This window comes from Patagioenas fasciata, chromosome 4 (genome assembly GCF_037038585.1).
Source record: "Patagioenas fasciata isolate bPatFas1 chromosome 4, bPatFas1.hap1, whole genome shotgun sequence".
NCBI lineage: Eukaryota > Metazoa > Chordata > Aves > Columbiformes > Columbidae > Patagioenas > Patagioenas fasciata.
Genome location: NC_092523.1, coordinates 57,159,275 through 57,185,474, shown reverse-complemented (window position 1 = coordinate 57,185,474; position 26,200 = coordinate 57,159,275). Strand labels below are relative to the sequence as shown.

The window sequence follows — 26,200 nt, the reverse complement described above, 5'->3', positions numbered from 1 at the left end:
TTTGGGTAAGCTTCCCTGCAGTTACTACAGAAACAGGTTTATACATCACCAACAGGCAAGAAAACAGCGTGTCCCATGGAACAGAAAAGGATGTAATACTTCCAGGCAGGGGATTTGTACTGCAACACCAACCAGACTGCAGCGGCTAGCGAGCACCTGGGCACAGGTACCTTTCAGATGAAACACTACCCCAATGACAGCTTCCTGACAGCAATAAAAGCATCAGCATTTTGCAGCTTGAAGCACCAGTGAGGGAAGTGAATCACAGAAACCAAACACCTCCATTAGGACCTCAGTGTCTCAGAATAACACTTGACATCAAGGAGCTGTCTTCTCAGCATCAACATGACTGGCTTGCAGGTCACAGTGCATTTTGACACCATGTACAGTGGATGGGTGACCCAGCGACTGAGTGTCCATGTGCTGCTCAGAGCCCATTCTGTCACAGGGTTACAGAGGTAGTTTTGCACCAGAGCTAGCTCAGCTTTGCAGGAATGGACTAGAACAACAGTGAAGGAGAAGCAGCAGCACCATGGGAAGGACAGGTGCACGCTTCCAATTCCGAGCCAGGCTGCCCGAGCTGGCAGCACGGACCAGAGGCAGCAACACCCAGCACGTGCTCATTAACAGCAACCCCTGACTTGATGAACGAGCAGCTCTGGCTGGTCTGACTTCTCTCATTAGTGCTCCATACTGTACCCAGAGAAACACTTTTAATGATTGTAACATCTGCTAACAGAAACACAGCTATATTTTTTTTCCCACACGCTACTTAAACACATGCAAAATGTAAGCAAACACAAAGACCTATTATTTAAGAGCACCCACCTTCAAAATTTCTTCAATGGAGTGGACATCACTGGGGAAGTTTTGCTACAATAAAAAAAGAAGGAACATGAGTTTGTTTTTTTTACCAACTGACATGAGACAAAGAGATGCACTCATCAGATATTTGCTTACCAATGGTTCTATACATTTAATGGAAGCTCATTAATAATAAAATGCTAGGAAGAATTAAAAGCTCATCAGAAAGGCAGTTAAGCTTCGACAAAGCCTGTGGTTTTCATGTCTTTAGTAGAAGATACATTGTAAGAAAGTTGAAAAAGAAGGAAAGTATCTCCAAACAGCATCTCTTGAGGAAATGACATAAAGAGAAACACCTTGTTAAACAATAATGTTTGTTCAGCTGACAGGATTCCCCTTGTTTCATGACTTGCCGTCTAAGTACCCATGTGCATCCAGCAGAAAAAACCAGCCAGTATAAAGACCCAAACTTGGAGAAGGCAAAGTAGAGGTGGTTTTAATCGGAGAAATGATGCACCAGGCCCTTGAATACCAGCTCTTGGACTCATGGGAACATCAACCACCATTAAAAACAGAAAAGCAATACAAATGTAACTTGTGCAGTTCAGAATAAAACCTTGAACATAACACTGGGTAGGAGTAACATGGTAATGTCTGAAAGAGGCTGCATATAATCTAGATGGAGGGATTGCCCCTGCACCTCCTCCGAACCATTTCACAGAATCACAGAATGACTAGGGTTGGAAGGGACCTCTGGAGACCATGTAGTCCAACCCACCTGCTAAGGCAGGGTCACCTATAACAGATCACACAGGAATGTGTCCAGGTGGGTTCTGAACGTCTCCAGAGAAGGAGACTCCACAACCTCTCTGGGCAGCCTGTTCCAGTGCTCTGGCACCCTCAAAGGAAAGAACTTTCTCCTAATGTTTAGATGGAGCCCCCTATGCTTCACTGGAGCCCAGGCAGTGACCCCCACACACCTGCCTGGCAGGGCCTCCCCAACACAAGCATGGTGAGCAGCTCTGAAGAGAGGCCAGCCCCCTGGCAGCACCCTGGTTCTCCACCAACACCACCTGAAGAGGACCAGTCAACAGCCCCAGCAGCACCCACAGCTGCCTTCAACCAGGCTCACAAGCGCAGCACGACAATGGTCTGGGGAAGAGTACAAAGCAAAAGCAATTCTAATATTTGCCAGTTATGGAACAAAGAGCAGACATTACAGCTTGTGCAAACACGTACATCTGCTTTTAATGCATCAGCAAAACCACTCAGCAGCTCCTGGCAGGACACTCCCCTGCACACACCACCACGCATGGGCAGTGTGGTTACTGCTGAGCAAGGCAGGGCTGGGATGAGCCCAGCAAACGCCTCCTGCTCCCCAGGCATGTGGGGACAAGGGTAATGGCACTGCCAGCTGAGGGGCCATGCCCCTGGACAGAGTGGATGCAGCTGCAGCTGAGTACTTATAACCAGCAAAGTACATCCAAGACCAGCTTCTTGCCTATAAATAGGAAATTCAATAGAAATGTCCAGCAATCTGCATAACTGATCAAAGAGAAAGCCAGGAAGATGATCCCCGCGTTGTAGGAAGAGGACAGTGAACTACAGTGCATGATCAAAAGAATCTTCTCCAGACAGGGTAAACAGCAAAGCAAGCAAACACTATAATAAAGTCAAGAAGTGTCCTTAGTGCTCTCATAGAAAGGTCACTCATCTGTTTCCCATATGCTGCACTATTTATATTGGAGGGGGAAGAGGAGATGAGGAATCTCTTTCCCCTGCAACGTCATTTGTCTAAGTCTACATAAAGCTTTCATCGAGGCAGTGCTCACTTGACAAAGATTTGACTTTTCTTCAAAAAATCACGCATGGATAACTGCTTCTGACCTTACTTACCCCAAGACAAACAGAAGCTGAGGCACAGCTGGATGAGTAACAGGAGGGAAAGCGAGGCACTGGGATCCAGTCAGGTTTGCAAGCGCACCCACAGGAGGTAGGAGGAGGGACTGGAGAGGACAGAGCAGGGAACTTCTACCACATTTCGCCGCTCACGGTGCAAAAAAGAGATCCTTCTTTCCCTTCCTAGCAACCTTAATCCAGTAGCTCAACCACCTAAGTTACTTCTTAATTTCATGAGTGGTAAATAAACTGGCATCTCACAAAAACAGTATTCAACAAGTAGATCAGTTCAGAAAGCTCTGGAGACACCCTGTGAGAGCACCACAGTAAAAATCCTTCCCACAAAACAGATGAGAAATCAAGACCCTTGCCGGGACTACGTACTCAAACCTCCCTCTACAATGGATCGATAGCAGCAAATCAAGTTCTGTTTGCTCCTCCCATTCCAGAAACTTAAGTTTTATGAGGTGATAACTGATGACAAAAGTGGAATTCACTTAACCTGAGTCAGAGAGCATCTGCAAGAGCCAGTTTGGTCTCTTATCCTTCCCAAACAACTCACATCCCTTCCTGAAGTCCTTTCAGATAAGCTTGATGAGGCTCTGGAATTGGTACAGGTTTACATACAATGAGTATTTACAGTGCAATAGTCAGGAGGATCACTGCTCAGTGAACTGTCTGCTGTTCTTCACAGGTCCAGCTGCTTAGCAGAAAGGGCTTTCTTTTTCGGTGCACAAAATTTAAAGTAAAGCAAACACATGACACTGAACTAGGACTGCACAAGCCTGCACTGGCAGCACAAAGACTTATTTTTTTTTTTTAATGACACAAGATTTAAGTACACACCCCCAAAATATGTGCAGGAGAGATACAGCACATAAAGCGTCAGGGATGCTCAGGATTGCTTTTGTCTTTGGTTAACAGTTTACTGATAAGATACACTATGAAACTTACGCCCCTGCAAGAGACTCTCCCTGAAGAGCATGGGTTTTCAGGCATCTTTATTCTCTGTTCTGCTATCCCGCTACACTGTAAGACTGAAAAACTGAACGACACTTCCACCAGCAGTAAAATGCGCAACAAAATGTGCAAACAAAACCATTGCCCACAAACAGACTTGCAGCACCCATATCAAGCACATGGTAAAACGCTTGCTCGAGAGATTAGTATCAGAGACTGTTTGGAAACGCACAGAAATTTTTTTCTTTTCAGTGCCAAAACCACAAGGGAATTGGGCAGAGCCATTTGACTGCACCACGGAATCCTCCTGTGTCTCAGGTAGGACGGAGACTCTCATTTCTACCGCGAGGCTGCAGAAAATCACAGTCCTTGTGCCCCAAACCCACCGGTGCTGAGAGAAAGGGCACGCACACCATCCGAGCTGTGATGTCCCAGCACTCCCCGTTTCTTACAACCCTACGCCTGCAGCGGCCAAAGGAGCTGAGCTCTTCTGCATGCTGAGTAATTATTTGCCCCATTTGTTTCCTTCAAGTCACATCTTGGTTTTGTTTCACCCTGGCAACTATCATGAAACCACAATTACCACCCAGCAGCTAAAGGCTGTCCTTTCGCCAGCTTTAAGAGTTAAGGGAAAATGAGAAATACAATGTTGCTCAAAGAAGACTTAAAAAGCCCTAAAGCCAAAGAAATCACTGAAAGGACATCAGCTCCACTGAGGACTGTGGGTGTAGAAGATCAAATATTACACATTACTGTCTATTCCTGCTAGCAGTTTTGCAGTCTTTACAGGGAATGCTGTAACACACTCCCCACAGACAACTCCATTTAAGCCCTGCACACATTTTCTGGCTGACACTGTCATCTGTACAGTCTCCAGCTCAGATTTCCTCATGCCACATTCATGCTTGCTGTCAGTTTGGGAATGATGCAGACACCTCCGAGTGCCACTCACAAAACATTTTGATGGCCGAGGTCAAGCCTTTTGCAATTACGGACATCCAGAACTAATGAGTCACTGGGTGTTTTGAGTTTTGCTTTTTAATGCCAACATTCGTATCCAAACTGGTGCTGCGCTTCAGCAATAGCCACCCCTCTGAGCAATAATATGAATTTATGTTGCAAATGTGGTTTTGCTCTAGTGAAGTCCCAACTCCCAGTGATGTCACAGCCTCTGAAAAGGCATGCAGAGGAACACATCTCTCCATTTACACCTCCCCCAGCAGAAAGCACCACCAGAGCTCAGACACACATCCAGCTCTGGGTGGGTTCTCACATTTGGCCCAAGACTCCAGCCCAGCTCCTCTGCTGATACAGGCACATACTCTGGAGAGGTTAAATAAATAGATATAATTTGGAAAGAAATCTTGTTCAGAAAGCCAGAAAACTACTTTAAGAGAGCAGGCCGAAGAAACTATAATATCATCTTTGTAATTTGCAGTGCTCACTCAAAAACATCCCAGTGAACAGCTAGACACAGACTGTGTAACATGTTTCATGCCTGTTACATAAATTAAGGGACAGATTTGAAATTACATGACAACATAAGATGAGAGCAGAATCTGGATTGATTAATTTACATAACAGGTTTTGCAAGGCTAATTTAATAGCTGACTTCCTTGCAAGCTTAAAAAGAAAGGTTTAACAAGGTCATCAAAATAAAATCAAGTGTCTCTTTGATGAGGATTCACAGACTTAATTGGTAAAACAGACATTTCAGAATATCAAGGATAAGTTTGTTTCTAAGGTTTTTGGAACAAAAAGCTGGATAAACATAAAGCAAACCCATTAAATAAATTTTGCCTACAGAAAAATGCAGACACTACCATTAATATGACCTCTAAGCCTCAGTTACTAAACAACAAGCAACATGTTATTAAAATGGTGAGACACTGCCAGATCCTCCCCTTTTAATACTTCTTGCGATTTATTCATTTTTCCAATTTGCCAACCTGTAAAACTGGCTGATGAAGGCCAAGCAATATTTTGCAAATGTATATCATCTCAAGGTTACCAAGAGACAGCGTTACAAGGCTACAGCCTGAAGTACCACCAAGCACAGCTGGAGTTGTCTGGAAAGCACTCCACTCCAACCTTGTGGTTCAACATAACAGCTCAGACCAGCGACACCCAAATGCCATATCCACTCTCTCCCCCTTCCTTTTTTCTCACTACTAGCGACCTCAGCCAAAAAGAAATCACTACGCAGATACCTGTTAAACTCCAAATACATAAAAGAGGTACTACATATGCTCAGGGTGGGGTGGGCGGGATTGTTTTGTTTTGTATTTCTGAATGAAGGAGTTAAGCACTTTCATTTAGCATCTACTAAAATTTAGCATCATTTAGCATACATCGCTTTGTAAATCTCTCATATGCAAGTACATATATGCCCAGATAACGATGTGGGGAATGACACGCAATTCAGAGTCCTTTCACAGAATCATAAAACTATTTCACTTGGAAGAGACCTTCAGGATCATCGAGTCCAACCATAACCTAACCTAATTCTAGCACTAAACCATGTCCCTAAGAACGTCATCTAAACACCTTTCAAACTCCTCCAGGGATGGTGACTCCATTACTTCCCTGGGCAGCCTGTTCCAATGCCTGACAACCCTTTCTATGAAGAATTCTTTCTTAATATCCAATCTAAACCTCCCCTGGTGCAACCTGAGGCCATTTCCTCTTGTCCTATCACTTGTTACTCTGGAGAAGAGAACAACCCCCTCCACGCTACAACCTCCTTTCAGGTAGTGTAGAGAGTAATGAGGTCTCCCCCTTTCAGACAACACTGTCATACTCGTTTTCGTGCTGGAAAAACACAGTTGAGAAACTTACTTCAGAGAGATTAATTGATAAATTCCTACAGATTCCAGTAACTCCTTTTCTGCTCGCTTACTTGCACACAGCACAACATAATAATGTATCCAGAAAGCCAATGTATGGTTACAGAAACCAAAAATGTATATTAATACCACATTCTTAGGTGGTAAATTTTAATGCAGTTTCTTTACCAGAGTGATAAAAACATTAATGCTCCCTTCACTTCGTCAGAGCATAAACAACTTAAAAGGCTAGAGACCTGCAGGAATTATAATCTACATGACAGCCTCCTGCAGCTGACCAGATGAAGAAAGTTTTGCTTTGCTCCATAGCATCATGCTTCCTTTGAGGAAGTTAAATATTTGTCTTCTGAACCATAATGCATTCAACCACATGAACAGTAGCTTTTCTTATGCTACAGGAGGTGAAAAGAAGCCAAATTAACAGTTCAAGTACCTATTAAATATTTGGCTGTGAAAGATTTTGCATGGTGCCCTTCCCATACGAACTTGGGTAGCATGCAATCTGCTGATTTGACTATGCAATAGGATTTAACCTTGCCCATTAAAAGTAAACCAAACCAAACCCACAGAAAAATACGCCAACAACAACAAAACAGCCACTGAAGGATTCAGTATTACTTTGATCCTGAGCTGAAAAGGACTTCAGGATCAGGGCCCACATAATTCCAAGCACCTACACTAACATAAGGAGCCCTAGAAGTTCTATGAGGAACTAGTCTGCCTTTACTACAACAGGCTTGCAAAAATGCACAGGTGCACATACCCACAAAAGAAGAGAAGGAGCTCTTAATTTAGAAAACAATTTAAAATCTGCGCAGGCTCTCAATTTAAGCTGCATAGCAACTGTGCGACAGAACTCTCAGAACTACCTCCAAGCCCCCCTCTTTGCCAGCAATTCAAAAAAACCCACAGAATTTCATGAGCGTAAGGCTCTGCTCACATCTCGAGCCTTGCACAGCTCTCTTAGATATGCTAAAGGGAGATGAATGAAGAAATTGGGATAATAAGAATCACCCAAAACCGGACTCAACTGCTCGATGAACCACCTGGTACACAAACGAGATGCTCCACTGGCCATGATAATGTGTGGGCACCCGACTGGTAACTAGCAGCTGTGTGGTGCCCCAGCTGGGGGTAACGCAAGGAAGGGACAGCATCAGTTGTCCCCACACAGAGCTCTTCTCCTGCCAACAGTGACACCCACCAGACTATCACAGCAGGAGGGACCACTGGCCAAAGCCAGGAAACTCAAAAACTGGGCATTTTCAAATAATAGGTTTTGCCATAGATACTACAAGGAATAAGCAGTGACTTTTTTTGCTAATGAGGATGGGGTTGAAGAGCTTCTAAGGTTGCTTCTTTTTTTACAGCACACAGTTTTATCCTGCTCTGCCACATGTGTCAAAAGGAGCTGAAGGACTGTACGGCTCGCACGTGTGGAACTGGAGGGGGTTGAAGCTTTCTCCCTGGTTTTTAAATAGCTTGCCTTGTCAGGAAGCCGTGCCAGAATAGTTTCAAGCAGGTTGTCAAAAAAAATCGTCTCCAAGAGAGAGCTGGTCATGCATTATTTCAGAGGTCACTGAGTGGCACCGCTGAGATGTGTGGGCTCAAACCAGGCCAGCGGCAGTAACAACGTATAACTCACGCAGAGACGAGGATGGGAGGTCTGGAAGCAGACATTAACTGGAACGGATACGGGCTGCCTTTTGGGCAAGCATTAAGGTGTTGCAGACCTTTCTGTTCCTTCTCATCTCCGTAATTTCCACACGGCTGCTTATTTGCATGCCTTTGCTGTCACGGCCCCTTTGGAGCTGCCCCTCTGACACCCACCGCACAAACAAGCCCTTGTGCTTTGCCGTCACAGGTGAAACCACTGCCTGTAGATAGCCAGGCGGGTTAGCTGAAGAGCAGCTACAGCATGTCTGCATTTCATCCACTGCTTGGTATCTGCTCCTCATCTAAAAGGATTTGCAATGTGTCCGTGTGTGTAGCTGAAGTATTGCGGCTACCGCTCTTTGTCCAATTTCAGACCAAATTATTACCGCTGAGAAAAACCCAAGCCAGCAGTTCAGCAAGGATAAGAAAAGCCAATTACGAGTTCATTGCCCTTCATTGTGTTGTTAGTTTTCTTTGTTTCCTAATGAGAGCTTTGCCACTGCAGCTATCAGCAGAGTATAAGCAGAGAAGGTCACCTGTTCATGCTAAAAAAAACCAAACCACTTTCACATGTACAGCTGCTTCCCATTTAATATCACATTTACTATTATTACTTATCTTTAAATTTATTTTTTCTTGTCAACTGCCCAGGCTTTTGCCATTAGAATGCAATGAAGATCACAAAACTACATATGCATGAAGGGTTTGCTTGAAAACACCAGACAGGACAAAAATTGGACCAAAATCCACCATCCTGTCCTTGCTTCTCCTGTACATACTCAACCAGCCAAGAGCAGGAGATCTTGCACATTAGCCGGACTCCCCTACTTGCGCACCATCATGCGAGGGATAACACGCTAGTTTACTCTTCAAAGCAACTTTCCACTCGCATTTTTGTGCAGTTAGAAATCCACTCTCACCATACTACAGACGTACGTGAGATGCATGCACACACAGAGCACATTTTCAAAATGACACAGTCAACAAATGAGACAAGACATATTTCAAACAAGTTTCTACTAATCTTGACTATGGATGCAATAATGTTCTGCTACATATTGAAAAAGGTTGCCAAAATGTGAAGCTTGAATTGTGTTGTTGATCAAAACAAACACATAAATACATAAATATTTTTGCATGCTACCATGAGGAACACCAAACACCGAGCAGATTCTCTGCCAAGGATGTTTAAAAGTTCCATATCACAAACCAAATTAAAATATATCCATGATACAAAGACAAGTCCAATGATCTGAAACCTGGCTTACTTTATTCCGCCTTTTTTTAGAGGATGGGGTGACAAAGCTGCTCTCAGGGAAACCTGAAGCAGCAATTTTCTAGTTATCTATTCAGAGGAGCATGTCTCAGAACAAATATGAAGGCTGTGTGAACACATTTGTGATTAAAATCATTTATAGTCAGACAGGCATCATCCTGCAAGCAAACTATCAGCATGGGTGGTCGTTAAGCATGTTTTTAAAAGATGTTTATATTTTGCTGCAAACACAGTGCACTTATTCAACAGATCTCTTGCACACACTTATTGATTCCCAAATGCAGGGGAACCCTTTCTTAGGAGGCCATGCCAAAAGTTTTTCTAACTCTACCAGTTAAGGGTTTATTTTGCAGATACAGAGGTTCCCTAACCATCTTTCAAACAGCATCCAATCAATTAGACAAAATTTTCTTACAGTGCATAACAATTTTTAAGACACACTTAAAAAAAAACGGGGTGAGGGAGAACTACAAAGAAAGACAAATTAGATAATAAAGCTAACAACATAATGCCTGTGAGCTTTACAGTTCAATGTGTCTTGTTTCAGCAGTAATGACTTTCAGACAGAAGACACAAAAGGAAGCGCTATAAAATAATCCCACCTAAAACAGCAGCCTTGAGCCCAAAATCAGCTTCCCCAGTCTTTCAGGCAGGCAAGCAAGTTAGGCTCCCCAGCAGTCACTGAAAGCAAGACTCAGTGCTATTGAGGTTTTTCCCTTGAGTGGGAGGGAGACAGAGAGAAGAAGGGAAGGCAAAACAAAAATAATTTCGAAGGAGAAACGGCTCTGAGGCTGGAGGATCAGGTCTGACGGCCCTTGGTGGCTGCAGAACACATGGTGGCTCCGTCCCCAGCCACAATGCACCTTCCCCTGGCACTTTCCTGAGCCTGTCCAGGACTTAACATGGCAGAAAATCATCTGCTTTTTTGTTTTATCCATAGGATTTGCTTTTTGTTGATTCAGCTCCTTTGATCACCTGGTCACAGCACCAGATGAACACCAGAAGTGGTACAGCTAAGGGGAAACAGTGCACTCCTACTAACGCTCAGCGCACCTGCAGGGAGCAAAGGTCTTAATTTTACATAGTTGCCAATGTTTGGTAAAGCTTTTGGATCCAGAGCCAAACACCTACGGTCAAAGTTATCTCTGGAAGCACACAGTTCACAGCTTAACCCAGCTCCTACATTGGTGAAACTGCCATGAACCGCAGTAGGAAAGTGTTACAATTCTTTGCATTTTACAAATCTGAAGTGCCTCTTATGCTGGCACCTGATTATTTTCAAAACTGGGTATTTTAGATTTTCAAAAAGACACAAAGAAAACTTCCCATGGAATCAATGTACTTTTTGCTACCAGCAAATCTCCTTTTCCCTACTATGCAAATGGGTAAGATTGTGTCACCACACTCCATCTCTTCTTGCATGCCCTAACCTGGGTCCAACATACTGTTTTTGTCTCAGTACTCTGAACTACAGATCAGGTTTTTTTTAATTGCTTGCAGCTAAACAGATTGGAAACAAAAGAAAGTGATGACTTGGTTTTGAAGTGCAGGATGTGCTAATGAAACTTATTACCCTCCACAGCTCTCTGGGGCATAAAACCACATTTTTCTTCCCAACCCACAGGTTTTATCAGCATCCACACCTTCTAATACAATGCAGCTTGTTCAGATCTGGCACCACCAACCACTTAGGTGAACCTGATTTCACCTACCAAGAGAGAAACCAAACAGCTTCTGTGACCATGTCTGTGACCATGCCCGCTGGTGGGCTCCTCAGTGCCTGAGAGTGACCCGATCTTGAAGTCTAAAGCAAATCTTGCACCAACATCGCTGGTGGAGGACCGAGATCAGTAAAGAGCCCACACACAAGGAGCAGAGATTTTTTTAAAGCCAGCTGGCACCTCTTCGCAGAGCCGCGGGGCCCACGGTGCTGGGAACAGAACAGAACAAGCCCCGGGCGCTCTGCAGGGCTTTACTAAGCGCGGCAGTGTCCCGGCTGGCAGAGGAGCTTCTCTGCCACATTCCTGCACCATCTGCAACGCTGCGGGGATTCGGGAGCAGCAGGAGAAGGCAATTCAAAGGGCATATGGTTAACCCAAAACCTAGCATGCGCATACATAAAAGTCAAAATTATTCAGACGTGTCAACTGCATTTGTAAACATGGGTGTTTTTGCAAGGATATGCAAAGGGAAAACATCACTACCACAGCTGCTGGGGTAATAGAAACCCCTACAAAACTCAGGAGAACTGACTGCACATGGGAAACTGCGACACTGATGAAGAGCAAATCAAAGCAGCAAAATGGCATAGAATAAAAAAGAGGCAGGCAGTTAATACAAGATTTTCTTCCAGTTTCTTTGAGGTTCAAGAATTGTAGTAGTTGAGCTTTTTGTTAGCTTCTTTTTTAAAGATCATTTAAAAAAAAAAAAAAGTATTAGCTTTTTAAAAGGAAAAACACGGAATTTGAGATAAAACTTAATGAGATGAGAAAGTCTTTGTACTGTTGCCTGTGAGGTCTGGATTAAGTCAATAACAAATAAGACAAAAAAAGGCTTGGAAACAAGCTGTGTTTTAAGGATGAGACCATCCCTTCCCTAAGTGTGGGAATACTTGCATACATTTAGGTTTTCCTTGGTGCTATTTTTGCACTGAATTCAAAAAATTTCAGAAAGGAACTTTTATTACCAAGTTGTGAAATCTTTGCGGATATCATTTGTTTAAAATCGCAAATTGTACAGAGCTAAACATGAACAACTGGCTTAATAAATTATAGCCACAGATTTTAAAGGTCATTCTATTATGCAGAATATTGCCTGAGGTTTCATGAATCCTGTAAAATAATGCACAGATGCTATTTGGAAGAACAGACCCTGTAACAGGAGCTTGAGCTGTTCTAGGAAATTCAGGAAGCTGCTGTCAGAGAACGAAAAACCCACGAGAAGGGAAGGCAATTTTCTCAGCAGGTTGCTTAAGACTAGGATTAATTTTCACAGGAGGTTAAAAATTACCACAAGACACATAATTTTCAGCACAGAAAAAAAAAAGCTTGCCTCATTTCAACAAAAACACAACCACCACAACAAAAGAGACACAGATATAAAGAAAGGCACAAAAAGAGGAAATGAAACAGAAAGAAAACTGAAATAGAAAACCAATTTTATAAAAACCTTGTTATCAGGCTATCTTTGTGGAGACAGAAGAAACTTGGTTCTAGTGCAGTACTAACAAGGCACCACACACCACAGCAGCTGTAAAAAATACATGCTTGGGGGATGCATTTGTTCACATTCAGGTGCCCAGCTGCATGGGTTTATTGGTGAAGGATGAGCAGAAACAAGTAACACATCCTATGTCTGCCCTCTCACCAACTGAGTTCTCGAATATAATGCAGCGAGACTGGAACAATTCCAGCAAATCAAAGCAAAGCTAAAGCGGATCTGCTGGCCATTGCTTACAGAGTTGTTTTACTTCTATAGTTAATGGAAAACAAAAACCTTGTTATACTTTTCAGTTTAGGTGCACTAAAACAGAAACAAACAGAAGGGCTCTCCCCCATCCAGTGGAACAAAATCTTAAAAATTACATTATAAATGCATTTGCTTTCACCTTTACGTTTATGCTACTTGCTTGTTTTTGACACACAAGACCTCATCGCAAACTACAAATCCAACCCACCAGTCTCAAAGTCTACCAGAGCCTTCTAATATAATTTCTCTGGGTGCTATTTCGGGTCCTCTGTGGGCACCAGCAGTTTGCACGTAGCCACGTTCCCGGAGGACGGTTTCACAAGCGCACTTAACCCGTTTGCATCCGCTCCTCTTCTTTCCAAGGCAACGCTGAAGTTATTTCAGCGAAACAAAAGCTGCACCACCAGGCACCCTCCTGCTCTGCCCCGGCATCAGCCCAGCAGCTCCTGCCTGCCACCACCCTCATCGCGGGTTTCAAAACAAATCAAACCATTTCCATGAACTTCTAAACTCCTGCTTTCTTCAGCCTGACACTGAATGATCCTGGCAATTTAAGCGTTTTTTACATCAAAATGCTCAGTAAACAATGGTTGTACTGTTGTGTTCCTGCGTGGGTGCCTGGAGGAAATAAAACATTCTTTAAAGATTTTACACGCTTTTCTAACTCTGAGATGGATTATTTTGCTCAATCTAAAAATAAATGCATGGGCCTCCTTGTGCTCAAATAGCACAGGGAAAAAAAAAAAAAAAATCACTATTTTGTCTTCCTTTGAAGGAGCAAAGGGTTTTGTGTTGTGGGGCAACAGACTGTTAATATGTTTTAATAAAGGATTCTTTAATAATCCTGAGTTGCTGAAAGCAATTCCTGCATCACTTGTTAGCCTTCATCTAATAATAATATAATTGAAATCCAAACAAACTAAGCATAAATGCAGCACTAGTTGCATATAGCCATGTAGACCAGAACTCCAACCAAGGCTGATTATTTCAGTAGTAAATTGCTTTAAGTAAGGAACTTCTGCGCAAAAGTACCTCCCCATTGTAACTACCACCTGTAGAGTACCTCACAATAATTTTGACCCCTTGATCATACAAAACTTTCTAATCTCCTTAAATAGGCCACTGTCCCCTTAAAGTCTCTCCAGTAAATGATTTTCAATACTCCTTAACATGAATCCATAAGTATTGCATCTGTAACAGGCTGAGTCTTGTGTCGTGTTTCCTTCAGAACAAACGCAAGGTGTCTTTCAATCTAAGTGCTGAAGGTATGAAAAGCATGAGTAAGAGCAACAAGCCATGATTTCAAGTATGTTCTAATTTCCAATACCACCTTGTTGCAATTTACGCTATAAGATATACTTTGTACAGTATTTTGAGTAACCTGACTCCCATCCTACTCCGTAAAAAAGCTGGTCACTGCAACTGATACAGATAAAGCTATTACAAGTAGCCGACCTAAACAGAACTCATATTGCTGGAGATTTTTCTCCATAATATCTGTCACATAAACAAATAAATCTGCACATGTACTCTCCTGACATAACTAAATTTTTGCTGTTATAAAATAGTCATAGGAAAGGAGCAGAGCAGGAGGAGAAATCACAGCTGTGATCCTATTATTCTGGGAGCTGTAGGAAAAAACAGCACAAATCTGGTTGAAAGATCATTATTTTCAACATTTTTCTAAAAAAAAAAAAAAAGCATGAAAACATGCATTAGGGGTGCATCAATGTTACCTGCAAAATTTAATACGTGATCATTAGTAAGAATGTTGTATCAAAGCTAATACATCTATCTGCATAAGTGATATATCAACTACAGCAAAGCTATTGCAAAACTACAAAGTGCCATAAATAAATATGCAGCACAAGTGAGGAAACTCAAATGATGTGGTACATGTTTCACAGGTTTTGAGTTTCTCAGTAGCTTTAGCTTTACTTCATACAGTGATTTAATCATTTAATGGCCCAGGTTTTGCTGGACACCAGCAGGAATTAGGCTCTTAAAAGCAAACAGCATTTCACAAATAAACTCTATTTACTCAGACTCAAGCCAAGCACAACCACTTTCAGGGGTTTTGGTTTGTTCTGTTTTAAATCTGCACATTAAGATACTTGTTAACAATACCAGAGTATAAAAAGGATGCACTTTGGTTCTCAAATCAACAGCTTTAAAAGAAAAAAATTTTAAATTCATCAACACCTTTGAAAGCCTGCACATGCTTCCAAACCTCCACTCTTTCCCATCCAATTCTTGACCACTACCGTATATCTTACGAACACCCAGCGCCAGTATCACAAAACCCTGGGTATTCATACTGGAAATAACTTCAAGTCACATTAGGAACTACAGTCTTTGATCAGGTTGACTTCTGATGTCAACCATCATTTTGGGCACTAGGACATTTTCCCTTCCACAGCAACAGCCATGTAGTATGTGTTATTTTATTACAGATGGTATACTTCATTTCCAAACCCCCTAATGTGAGCCTGATCTTCATTTGAGTTCAACGAAAAGGTAAGAAAACAGTAAGTACATTTGTTAAGACCATCAAGGAAATTGGAGTTTTTAGTAGTGAGAGGTATCCCGTCGTTCTGGGGATCACCTCAGATAATTAACTGCTGCCATCTCTCAGAAGTTTCTTCCCTTTCCAAACACTACTTTTCCCTTGGAAAACCAACTGAGTTTGATTTATGATGGCAGTGGTGACACGATTCATTTCCCCTTAATGACTCAGTAAACAAGACTCGGAGATGCAGGCTCCTGCACTGTTTTAATACTTAACAGGATCACTTTTCTGAACCAAGACCTTTTCTTTCCCTTTCTGTTTTGAAGAACAGTACCCCATGCCACCTCTCTGCATTGCCACCACCGCAAATAAAAATGTGGAGAACAAAATGAACTGAAGAGGCAGGCTGGAGCCTGGAGCAGCAACAGAAGCCGTGAGCTGCTGCCTGGGATACTTGTCCCAAAGAAAAAACAAAAAAAAGAAGAAAATGTGTGTTGAGAGGACAGGAGTTTTATCTCTCTCCTTATAAAAGCAAAGTTCTTAACTGAGAAAGAGCCCAGGTGCTATTTTTAAACCTTAACAGAAATTTAAGAAATATTTCTCCATACTTCCAAACCAAGGCACTTAACCTGTAGGGAAAAAAAATAGCAGGATAGCCTTTTGCTTGTAAAAGTAAATTTCACCATCATTTTATAACTGACCTAAAATCTAGAAATATTCTGTTTGCATTTATGTTTTTGGGTTGGGAGAACAGAGTACCTTCTTATTTTTCAGTCATACATACACGGATGAAAACTATCCTCCCTGAAATGACTATTAGACCAACCTCTTAGAAAGCTTCCCTATCTTGCCACAGAAGAGTGGAAGCCACACCAAGTCTTGTCTCCAGTCACCTGGTCACTCTTTCACTATAAAAGCAATCTGTTGAAGTAGCTTAACTTTAACTTTCAGCTGTAAAAGCAGCATCCAAGCTGACAAGGCCTGCTTCTGAGAGGGTCTTACTGTTACTCAGCTCCACAGGCACACAGGCACTCTGAACCTCTCCTCAGACACCAGCTTTGCGTGCTCAGGGTAAAGCCCACAGCATCCTCAGCTTGTTTTCCAGGTGGGTGCAGAGGTCAAGGCCAGACACAGCCTTTTGGGACCTGCTTTGCTCATGCTGCGCCTAGAACAACTGGTCTAAAATTAATATTTAAAATCTGTATGTAGAAGACCCTCACCTCTTAAATTTCAAAGCACAAACTTCCTTGGAAGACATTTTTACAGATCACAGATAGTGTCTTCCCAAGTCCCAGAAACTCTTTGTGGCTGGGCTCAAGTGCTGCAGAGCTGTCACATATAATTTTCATCTGCAGCTAAGCAAAGCAGGAGGTGCTGAGCTCACGTAGCTGGCTGGCATTTGAGAAGTGATCCCTCAAAGTCAGGGGTGTTAGGAAGGTTACGGGCCATCACCCTCCTAGGCTCACACAGCTGTCAGCAAACAAAGCGATGCTGAGAGGACAGGAGAGGGCCAGTTCACTGTTTCTTTTCTTGTCTGTCTAATCTGGAGCGAAGAAGTGGCTTTTTTGTCTTTTTAACATACCATCTGAATTGTTTATAATTAAAATGTGACCAAAAGGAGATGGCTAGAAGAATCACCGAGACATCAGCCAACCCCAGCCTAATCAAAAGCTTTCTGCATCTTTCCCTGAAGCAGCTTTTGAAGACAGCAATCTGGAGGAGACTTAATTACTTGTGGCTCTCACCCACTATACTAATTTCCAGATTTTCAGTGTTACTGTTTCACTGTCTGTATTTTCCTTCATAAATGAATGCTCATATGATGATTTGTGTGAGACATTCCCACAGATCAATGTCAAAATATTCAAAACTATTTGAAATATTTCAGGGGTGTCAGCAGGCAGGTTAATAATTTCTAGTCATAGATGGATCGGGTTCAACACCTTTGTGTACTGCAATTTGTTCTTCGTGTCCTGTAAGGCAAAGTCTCTACATGAGATATTTTCACATGCAAAATCCCCAAACAACCTCCTGCCAGGTGGATGACAAGCTCGTCCCTGCACACACAAGCTGTGGGACTCCAAGGAAATGTCTGGGACAGAGTAGGACATACCCAAGGGGTTACCGCTACCATAGCAAACAGGAAAATATAGCACGGTGCTTCTCTTCTTGCTTTCATTATGGAAATGCACATAATATTTCTGTGGTAACATGAATTCTGTATTAGCAGAGAGATGAAGGAATAGAGCTGACCCTGCAAACCACAGAGGTAGGGAAGTCGGCTCATCCCTAGGACGGGTGAAGCACAGATGGTTATTATTTCAACACATCCAGTCAAGGATTAACAACGTAAATCTGCAAATAGGCAACATGACAGCCAACAGTGCCTTCAGTAAAATGCGTCCTTCGAGTGAAAACATTCAGGTTGAAAACACTGTACCTTTCACCTTTAGCAAACAGATGGTGTCCAACTGAGCCTGAATTGCAACTTGGTCTGAACAACAATGAGCTGACAGGCTGATAAAAAGAACCAAAATATTCCTTGCATAAGGAGAAGGTGGGCAGGATCCAAATTTGACATGACTTTGTCTTCTGTTACATTAATTCACCCCCCATCTTTCAAAACCTATAGCATTCTTCATAAGCCACTACTATTCAAAGTGCAATGTGCATAAGGCTTATTAAAAAAACTCTAGTGTTCTTATGCCATGTTAAAAAAATACAAGCTTTAAAATAAATACATATCACAGTATTAATAAGGACTTGTTCCACACATTGTTTATTTTACAATAGACTTTTAAAAAGTGCGCTTGCCCTGCCATTGTGCTCGTTCTAGAGAAACAGAAAAATACCTCTGAATATAGACACTAATCAATCTTAAAAATCAAGGGGAAGTGATCAAAATTTTATGCATTTCTGTGGGCTTGATCCCTGAACTTTAGGAATTTTTCCCTTTTGGGGTGCTTTGTTTATTGAATACAATAGTGCATTAAAACAAATATTTGAATTTAGGCTCTCCTTCAAGAGGAATAAGTTCTCTCAAAAGTTCTGCTAATACAGAAATGTAATTTTCTCAACATGTCTCAAGAAAAGGAAAAGGTATTGTTATGTTGCTGCTATTCATTCTACATTCAAGCAGCAAAAGAGGAAAATAGATATTCTGAAAACTTTAACTCTTTTTTGTTTTGGTTTTGTTGTGTTGTTGTTTTTTGTTGTTGTTTTTCTTTTTAATGGACGTATTTTTCTTTTGACTAAATGAAGCTTAAGAAGACAGCCAAGATAATATTTCTGCCTGTGGCATAATTTAAACAATGCGACAATATATTAAATAGTGATAATTACTATATATCTTGAAAGGAAAGTACACATCTGGATAAGTCACCCAAACTGGAGTTCCTGTAAGTAACGGGAATAGAAGTTTAGGTGAAGTTTTATTTCTTTTACAAATATTGAAACAGACTAACCAGTTACAAATTAGTCCATGAGTCCAACGCTATCAAGCTCTATTTTCTTAGAAGCCAAAGCAAACATCACTCTTGTTCTTTCCTCTTTCAATTAAAGAAAAGCTCTTTCAGAAGAATAGGTAGAAAAGGCCAAAGCAATTAAATCCAGTACCCTGGATAAGCAAGACTCATAGACAGCAGTAATGCTTTTTATGAGATGAACGCAGCTGTGGGGAAGGGAGGAAACAGAGAACACTTCCCAGCAGCAGCTCCTTCCCAGGCCCAAAACAAATGCTCAGTCGCGTCCATGGGCAGCTGCAGTTTGTTTTCCATGTGGTTGGGTACATGCAAAGGCTGACAGCAAAGCCTCTCTGGGAAACACAGCTAGACCTGTTACTCGGAGCAGTACAGCCAGCCAAGATCACGTCTCACACTATTTGCTACACCTGACTGCATGCAAAAAGAGCACCTCAATATCTAATGACATTTATGAACCACTGGACCAGCTGAACAATTTGGTGAGAAAATGCAATGCTGCTAATGCAGTTTAGAAACAGAAATTAGTGTGTGGAAAAGAAGGAGATCAAAAAGGTAGTAATATCACCTTTTCCAACTGGGAATGAAAATATTCTGCTGCTCAAAAAAAAAAGCACTAATTTATTGTCTAAGTAATAAACACTCATCATTATGATGATGAAAACTGACAACTAAAGCTTGGGAGGGAGGGGGATATAAAAATCATTCAGACAGCAACATCATTAGGCATCAGTGAAAATGAAAAATGAGACCTGAAACTTCAAAGCCCAGAACAACCACGCAAGGAAACAAATAAATATGCATAATTGATAGGAAACAGACTACACTGAGTGCTACACCAGGGCAAGAATACCACTGCTTTCCAAATGCTATTTCAAACACTGACATATTCGTATAGCTGAGCTTTGGAGATAGCACAGCACATCAGCCAGAAATGCTGAAATTCGGGATTGGCGTAGCACTGGTTTAGCACCAACTAACTTGGGTCCCTACAGGCAGGGCTGCTCCCAGAGCTGGACCCCTGCATCACTGGTGATACAGACGATGCCTAAGGAGGATCCTCAAACTGCAAAACCCCACTTCTGCCATGGTTCAATGGCACCCAGTAAAAACCCCATGAAGTAAGAAATAAAAAATGAAGCATGTGCTAACCACTTCCTCTCACTCCAACAATGCAAAGAATCAGGTCAAAGACCAGAAGGTGCTCAAAATAGCATTAGGGAAGTATTAATGTGACGCCAGCGGACAAAGAGGAATCTGTGTTTTATTGCTGAAAATACATCTCTTAAACAAGACACCAAGGGCTCGAAACAGGCAAAATATTGCCAAAATAATTCAGAGGCTTGAAACAGGCAAATTCACTCTCTGAGGAAACATCTCCAGCTGCATTCAGGGTGGTCACTATAAGAGTGACCCCCAGCCTGGCATGTAGCTATGAAGTGCTGTTTGACTGGGGAGGAGCATAACTATACAAAGGCATTTTAAGACTTGCCTTGCTTGGAAGCTCTTTTATTCTTTGCTAACTACAGAAGTTAACTTGATTTATGTGAGGCAGCCTGCAACTACAAGACTCATTGAAAACAGCCCCCGTTTCCCCACCAGCCCATCCTTCAGCAACCTGCTCCCAGACAGACACAGAAGCTGGACCCAGGCGAGGTCCTCCCGGACCTCATGGGGCTTGGTCACCTGCCCGGGGGTTTCGCCTCCTCCCACTTGAGCCAACGCCTGGAATCGCCCTGGCAGAGGCAGCTTTAATACCCAACCACGCTTGTGTGGTGCACTTACCTCCGTGAACATGTCTTACTGCCTTCCTACATGGCAGGGGAGATTTCCTGTTTTCATACATTCCCTTGTCAGCCCTAATCAGTGTCAGTAGGTTGTGGTGTCTTTTGTGCTGGCGGTGGCAGCCCCGACAGGAAAGAACTTTTAATCTCTTCCCTCGCACCGAGCCATGAGAAGCCGTGAGCGCTCCCAGGCATAACTCCCTTGGCTCCTCTCCGAAAAAACGTTCTCTCAAGCACACGGTTGCTTAGCAATATTTGCCTTCCCCCTGTACAGTTCAAATTGGCAACATCTGTCCCCCCGGCGCTTTCCACTTGTGCAAGAAACAGTGCGGAGAGTTTAAAAAATCTATATACAGGTTGGTGGAGGACGTTTCGCATGAGCTATTAGAACTGCTTTGGCATTTTATTGCTGGTTTATTTCCAGCCTGGATAAAATGTGTGGCTTCTTCCAAAGGAGAGGCACAAAAGGGAAAAAAAAGTCTTCTGCACCCAGTGGGACTCCCTGTTAAATAAAATATAACAAGTAGCTTTTTCTGTTTACATAATTACATCTGCATGCTACGGATTGGTTAAAAAAAAAGAAAAAAAAAGGCAAAACAACAACAACAACAAAAAAAACAACTCAAAACACAGCACTACCATATAATTCTCCACTGTCCACTGGGATTGACTCTGATTTTTCCTAAGATACTGCATGCACATCAGGTGAGAGAAAACAAGAGAAGACAAAATCTGTTTATGTATTTTGAAATGCAAAGGCTGTATGCAACCCCGAGCCCATCACCAGCAGCACTCTGTCAAACCCCCAAACTGCTCATGGCTGTGAAACCACCCCAAGGAGCAGTGATCGGGGTCCGTGCCTCTGGATGTACCTGCAGAACAGCTGCTATAGCAAAGGAGAGAAAAAAAAAAAAGGAAATGTAAGAGCAGAAAAGGTACCAACTGCTTTTGCTTCTGAGAGCCAAAAAGGGCCATGAAGACGCAGGTCAAAGGACACATCTTTGGGCACTTAGTATAACAACAAGCAGCAAAGAATCCTGTATTTGAGCTTTCTCTGGCTGCAGTTCATTTCAGCTCACGCTTGCCACAATACATAAGGGTTACGAGAAAGGCCTCAGGTTGCAACAGCTTTGGATATTTACATGCAAGTTATTAGGGATGTTTTCTGGGAATGGCATAGCTCAGTTTAAGTCCTTATAGTATAGACTTGTTTGTTTGTTTAGGTTTTTTTTTCCTTATACAAGGCAGTCAGAAAAATCAAATTGAGTTAATCAGACTAATGCTATTACAAGAAACTTGAGTATTAAAGTATTATTATATGTGCACGTGAAGAAACTTTCGTCAAGTGATTTTTTAAAAAAGTAATTACAATCCCCTATTCTCCTAGAAATGCACAATTCATCCACTTGCAAAGCTGCGAGTGAACACCCCAACGGCTCCCAACGTCACTGGCACCAACCACTATGCCCAGTGAGAGGATGCTGGTGGAATCAAAGTTCAGTTTCTTCTAAGCAGATGACTTGTGCCATGTTGAAGAGTGAGTGCCGCCCCAGACCTAGGCACTTCATGCCGCAATATAAACCCCAATAACAAACTCCACCCTGGTTGTTAAAGAGATGCTTCTAAGGGGAAGTCTGACGAATGGCTAGCTAACTGTATACTGTGAAAAACTGATGGATACTTCAACCTACGGAAAAATAACTTCAGGAGCTGCCACCACATTCATTCCCTTCACCTCGCACACCACGCCCATCCCACTGCTCCCTGTCTTGGTCCAGCAGCAAAGGGGGTAGGAGAGGAAAGACTGGGAAAAATCAATGCAACATAAATGCAGGAGGAGAGCAGGGAAGGAGGTAAACTAATTGTGATTCATGTTCTCCAACAATATATTTATCCTTCTTTTGCCTGTTTCATTTTATTTTAACAGAGGGAAAGATACCGCAGCTTCGAGGCTCCATTGAAGCATGAAGTTTTCCATACAGGTTTCTAAAATACGACCAACTAATGCAGTATAGGCTGCAGACAACCAATGGATTAAGTAAGCTGTGTCCAGGACAGAAAAATTTTCAACATAAAACTCCAAAGGTATTCTTAAATCATAAATAATTTTCAAACAAACCATACGCATCTCACATTTAAACAGATATCAGGTCAGAAAGAGACCTACTCGTCAACCTTTCATTTTAACACGCTTATCGCCCCAGGCTAAGAGAAAATAGTCTGTCAGGGACTGCCTAACATCAAGAGCAATGTGGACTTTCAAAAGAGTGTGGGCTTGTTGGTTTTGGGTTTTTTCCTTCCAGAACTACATCTATAACCAAAAAAATCAAAACAAAAACAACACCAGATACCACACACAAACAAAACAACAACAAAATAATAAAAACAAAACCAAACACACCAGTATTTATACCTCTTACAATTAAAGACCTTACGACTGCAAGATGATGGAGTCTGGATACCAGGCAGAGAAACAGATGAGGCCACCACAGTCATGCCCTCCTCCTCCAAGACAAATGTCTGGCTTTACTTTTGAAACTGGCAGTGATAAGCTGTCAGTGGCTGTGCTTTGTTTGGAGCTCATTACCATGCACATCGCCTGCCACCTCTCCCTGCCATCAGTGCTTGCTTTGAAGTCGCCTTGTTGGAAGGTTTGGCTGTCATCTGCTCTTTGCCTTCTCCTCAGGCTTTCCAGATCACTTCTCTTGTTTATTAGTCATAATATTGGGCAGTAACAACCATTGCATTAGCAGTATGAAATGCCTCCTGTAATGCTTCTGTGGTTAATCACAACCTCCTTCGTGATGTGCACCCACAAGTAAGGAACTCGAGGACTATTTTCACTTGCTCCTTCTTCCCCATAACAATTCCCTCTTTGATATGTCACTATATGAGCGTATATTACTCTGTTCGCACAACAGCTTTGCACATCAGCAGTCACCATTGGAGACCCATATGAACAATAATAAAAGATAACACTGACACACAGTTTTCTTGTTTCCACAGAGACTTTTAGCAGGAGCGTTAGGCAATTGCTACAAACTATTACTATCTACACAAGGTTTGGAAACAACCACTTCGGTTTAACAAAACTGTTGAAACCAACCAACCAATCCCTCCCTGACATATCATCCAGGAGCTGGTAATTCTTCTCCCTTGCAAGTTTACTGTCCCAAACAGGCTGTTTCACAACCAGTAATGCTCATGCACTAGCAGCACCCTCCTGACAGTCTGGGAACAGTTTCCATTCCCAAACTAGGCTGTTTAATCTATTTTTCTGCAGTCACTCCCTTCATTGAACTGCTTCTTTCCTTAAGTTGCTATTGAAGCAGCAAAGCCTTGTCTGCAAAGGCAGAGGCTGCCTCTGCATTTAAAAGATGCGTGCAGAAAATTTCATCCATTAAAAAAAAAAGTTGCAAATAATTGTTTCCAATTCTTAATTTTAGAAAAGCAGTAACATTTGTCATTTGCCCAACTAAAATGAGACTCTCTGATGTTCAGAAGTAAATAAACCTGTCTATAATGCAACCATCTGCAAGGTGCAGTTTGATGCTTGATTTCAAATTCAGAATACTGTTCAGGGTCAAGTAATACGTCCTCCTTCTGCTGAAATTTAACTTTCAGCAGCTCTGGCAAAGGACTTTACCATGATCACTGGATGGGTAGCAGATGTTCAAGCAATGACAGCAATGGTTAAACTTTAGGGGTAGAAGATGGGAGCCCTCTGGATGAGCCAAAAAGAATTCCTTCAGAGGAAGGAAAATACCCAACACACAACCCATGGTGTTATGGTTTTATTCCTGAGTTACGTCAACATAACTTTTACAATCAGTGAAACCAAAACGATGATACTTCTTAAGACACATGATTCCAGGTTCCCGGAAAGAAATGCTACTTCTTTTAGACAGATGCTTTGCTGGAAAAAAACAAACCAGGCCTCCAAACTTTTGTAAACAACTAAAACAGAGACCGCAAGCTTCAGACTAAGCACAGCGCGCAGACAAGCACTACAAGTGTGATTTGGGTTTGCTTAAGCAAATAGAACACAAGGAAAGTATCCTCATATCAAACTCTTGCAGGACAGACAGACTTTTTTTTTTTCAGACACCTTCAAATGATGTTTCCTTCCCTCCTTGGTTCTTTCCTTCCCCGGGAAACCGGGGCAGCACCAGCAAATGCCAACAAACAGCACCACAAACTCTGTGCTGTCCCTCAAACCACAGCTACCCTAACCTAACTGCAGCCTCAGCAGCACAGCTACCTTCCCCTCACTCTTTCCAGCTCATACAAACTCACGTAGTTGGCAACAGACAATTACAGCTTGAAAAAGAGTTAAGAAACCTCAGGGATCCAGCAAAACCATCTGACTGAAATTTTCCATACTTGCTCACAAGGCACTGAGCACACGCAATTTAATGCTTTTACGTACTTAGGCACTTGTCCCGATCCACACGTTGCTGCTGCCCTGAGTTTCAAGAATATTAACCTCACAATGTCAAGTGCTCAGGAGAAATGTGAGAATTTGTCATATATATGTTTTGCGATTTGTTGTGTTAGACAGAGCTTGACAGAGTAACTTACAGCACTTGCTGGTTTTCCTCTCAATTCCAAACTATTGCTTCTTGCTTTACTTACCAGAGCCCACAATGAACACTGTGCTTTGAAGACAGGGTTATCAATTTCACTTTGATACCACTTTTTCCACATAACTACATCTGAATGTTCTATGGACAATTATTCACTTACCTTTGTAACTGTTGTGTGTGTTTGTCCCCATTGTACACATGAAGGTTTGCAAAATTACTCTTACATACTCTTGCTGGATGTGCATTTTACTCATTGACGTGCAGCCACTGATATAAAATGGGTTATCACAGAAAAGAAGTGGCTGTTTACATACACAACATTTAACAAGCGCTAATATTGTTCTGCACAGCAACAGTGACAACAGAAGTGCTCTTAAGTTCTCCTTAAATTTAGCTTGCTGGCTCCTGACTTCGCAAACTGCAGAGGACTACGGTTTTCTTTTGTTGAGTGTTTGGGTTTTTTTTGTCTCCTCTTTTTAAAAACAGCACTCTTCACAGTTACCGAAGAGAAAAGCAACGGTCTAAATGCTGTGCTGGAATCATAACTCATTCTGGTAAGGATGGCTGATCACATGCCCTTCATAGGAAGAACAACCACCTAAAATATCTCAACCAAAATACTACCCAGTGATTAATATGCTGTGGCAGCTAATTTAAACCCAAGTTGCTTGCAGCACTTCAGGTGACACACTAACTTCTAAAGTCACCTGAAAAGATGCAAGGCAGTTTATGTACCTTATCTATCCTGCTCTTGCTCTCTGCAGGATTTGAAATCCCCCATCTAACTACTCTCTCAGACTCCTGTTGCTTTGCAAAGTGATGGATTTACCAACCAAATTTGGACAAATGTTCTGCAATGGTGCCCATAGACACTCTGTGGAGGGAAGCTGGGCTTGGTTTAAGCCAAATAGCTAAGCCTATCCATACCTGATG

The 26,200-nt window shown here is 42.2% G+C and overlaps 1 protein-coding gene across 4 annotated transcripts in view; it reads right to left on the bottom strand.

Moving 5' to 3' along the window:
• The window catches only part of AFF1 (ALF transcription elongation factor 1), a 141,215-nt gene that overhangs the window by 37,880 nt on the left and 77,135 nt on the right, over positions 1–26,200 (bottom strand). For all 4 annotated transcript variants that reach the window (XM_071807966.1, XM_071807963.1, XM_071807964.1 and 1 more), the window contains one exon: positions 829–873. In XM_071807966.1, coding sequence (XP_071664067.1) covers positions 829–873 — 45 coding nt within the window. The remainder of the gene's footprint in view (positions 1–828; positions 874–26,200) is intronic.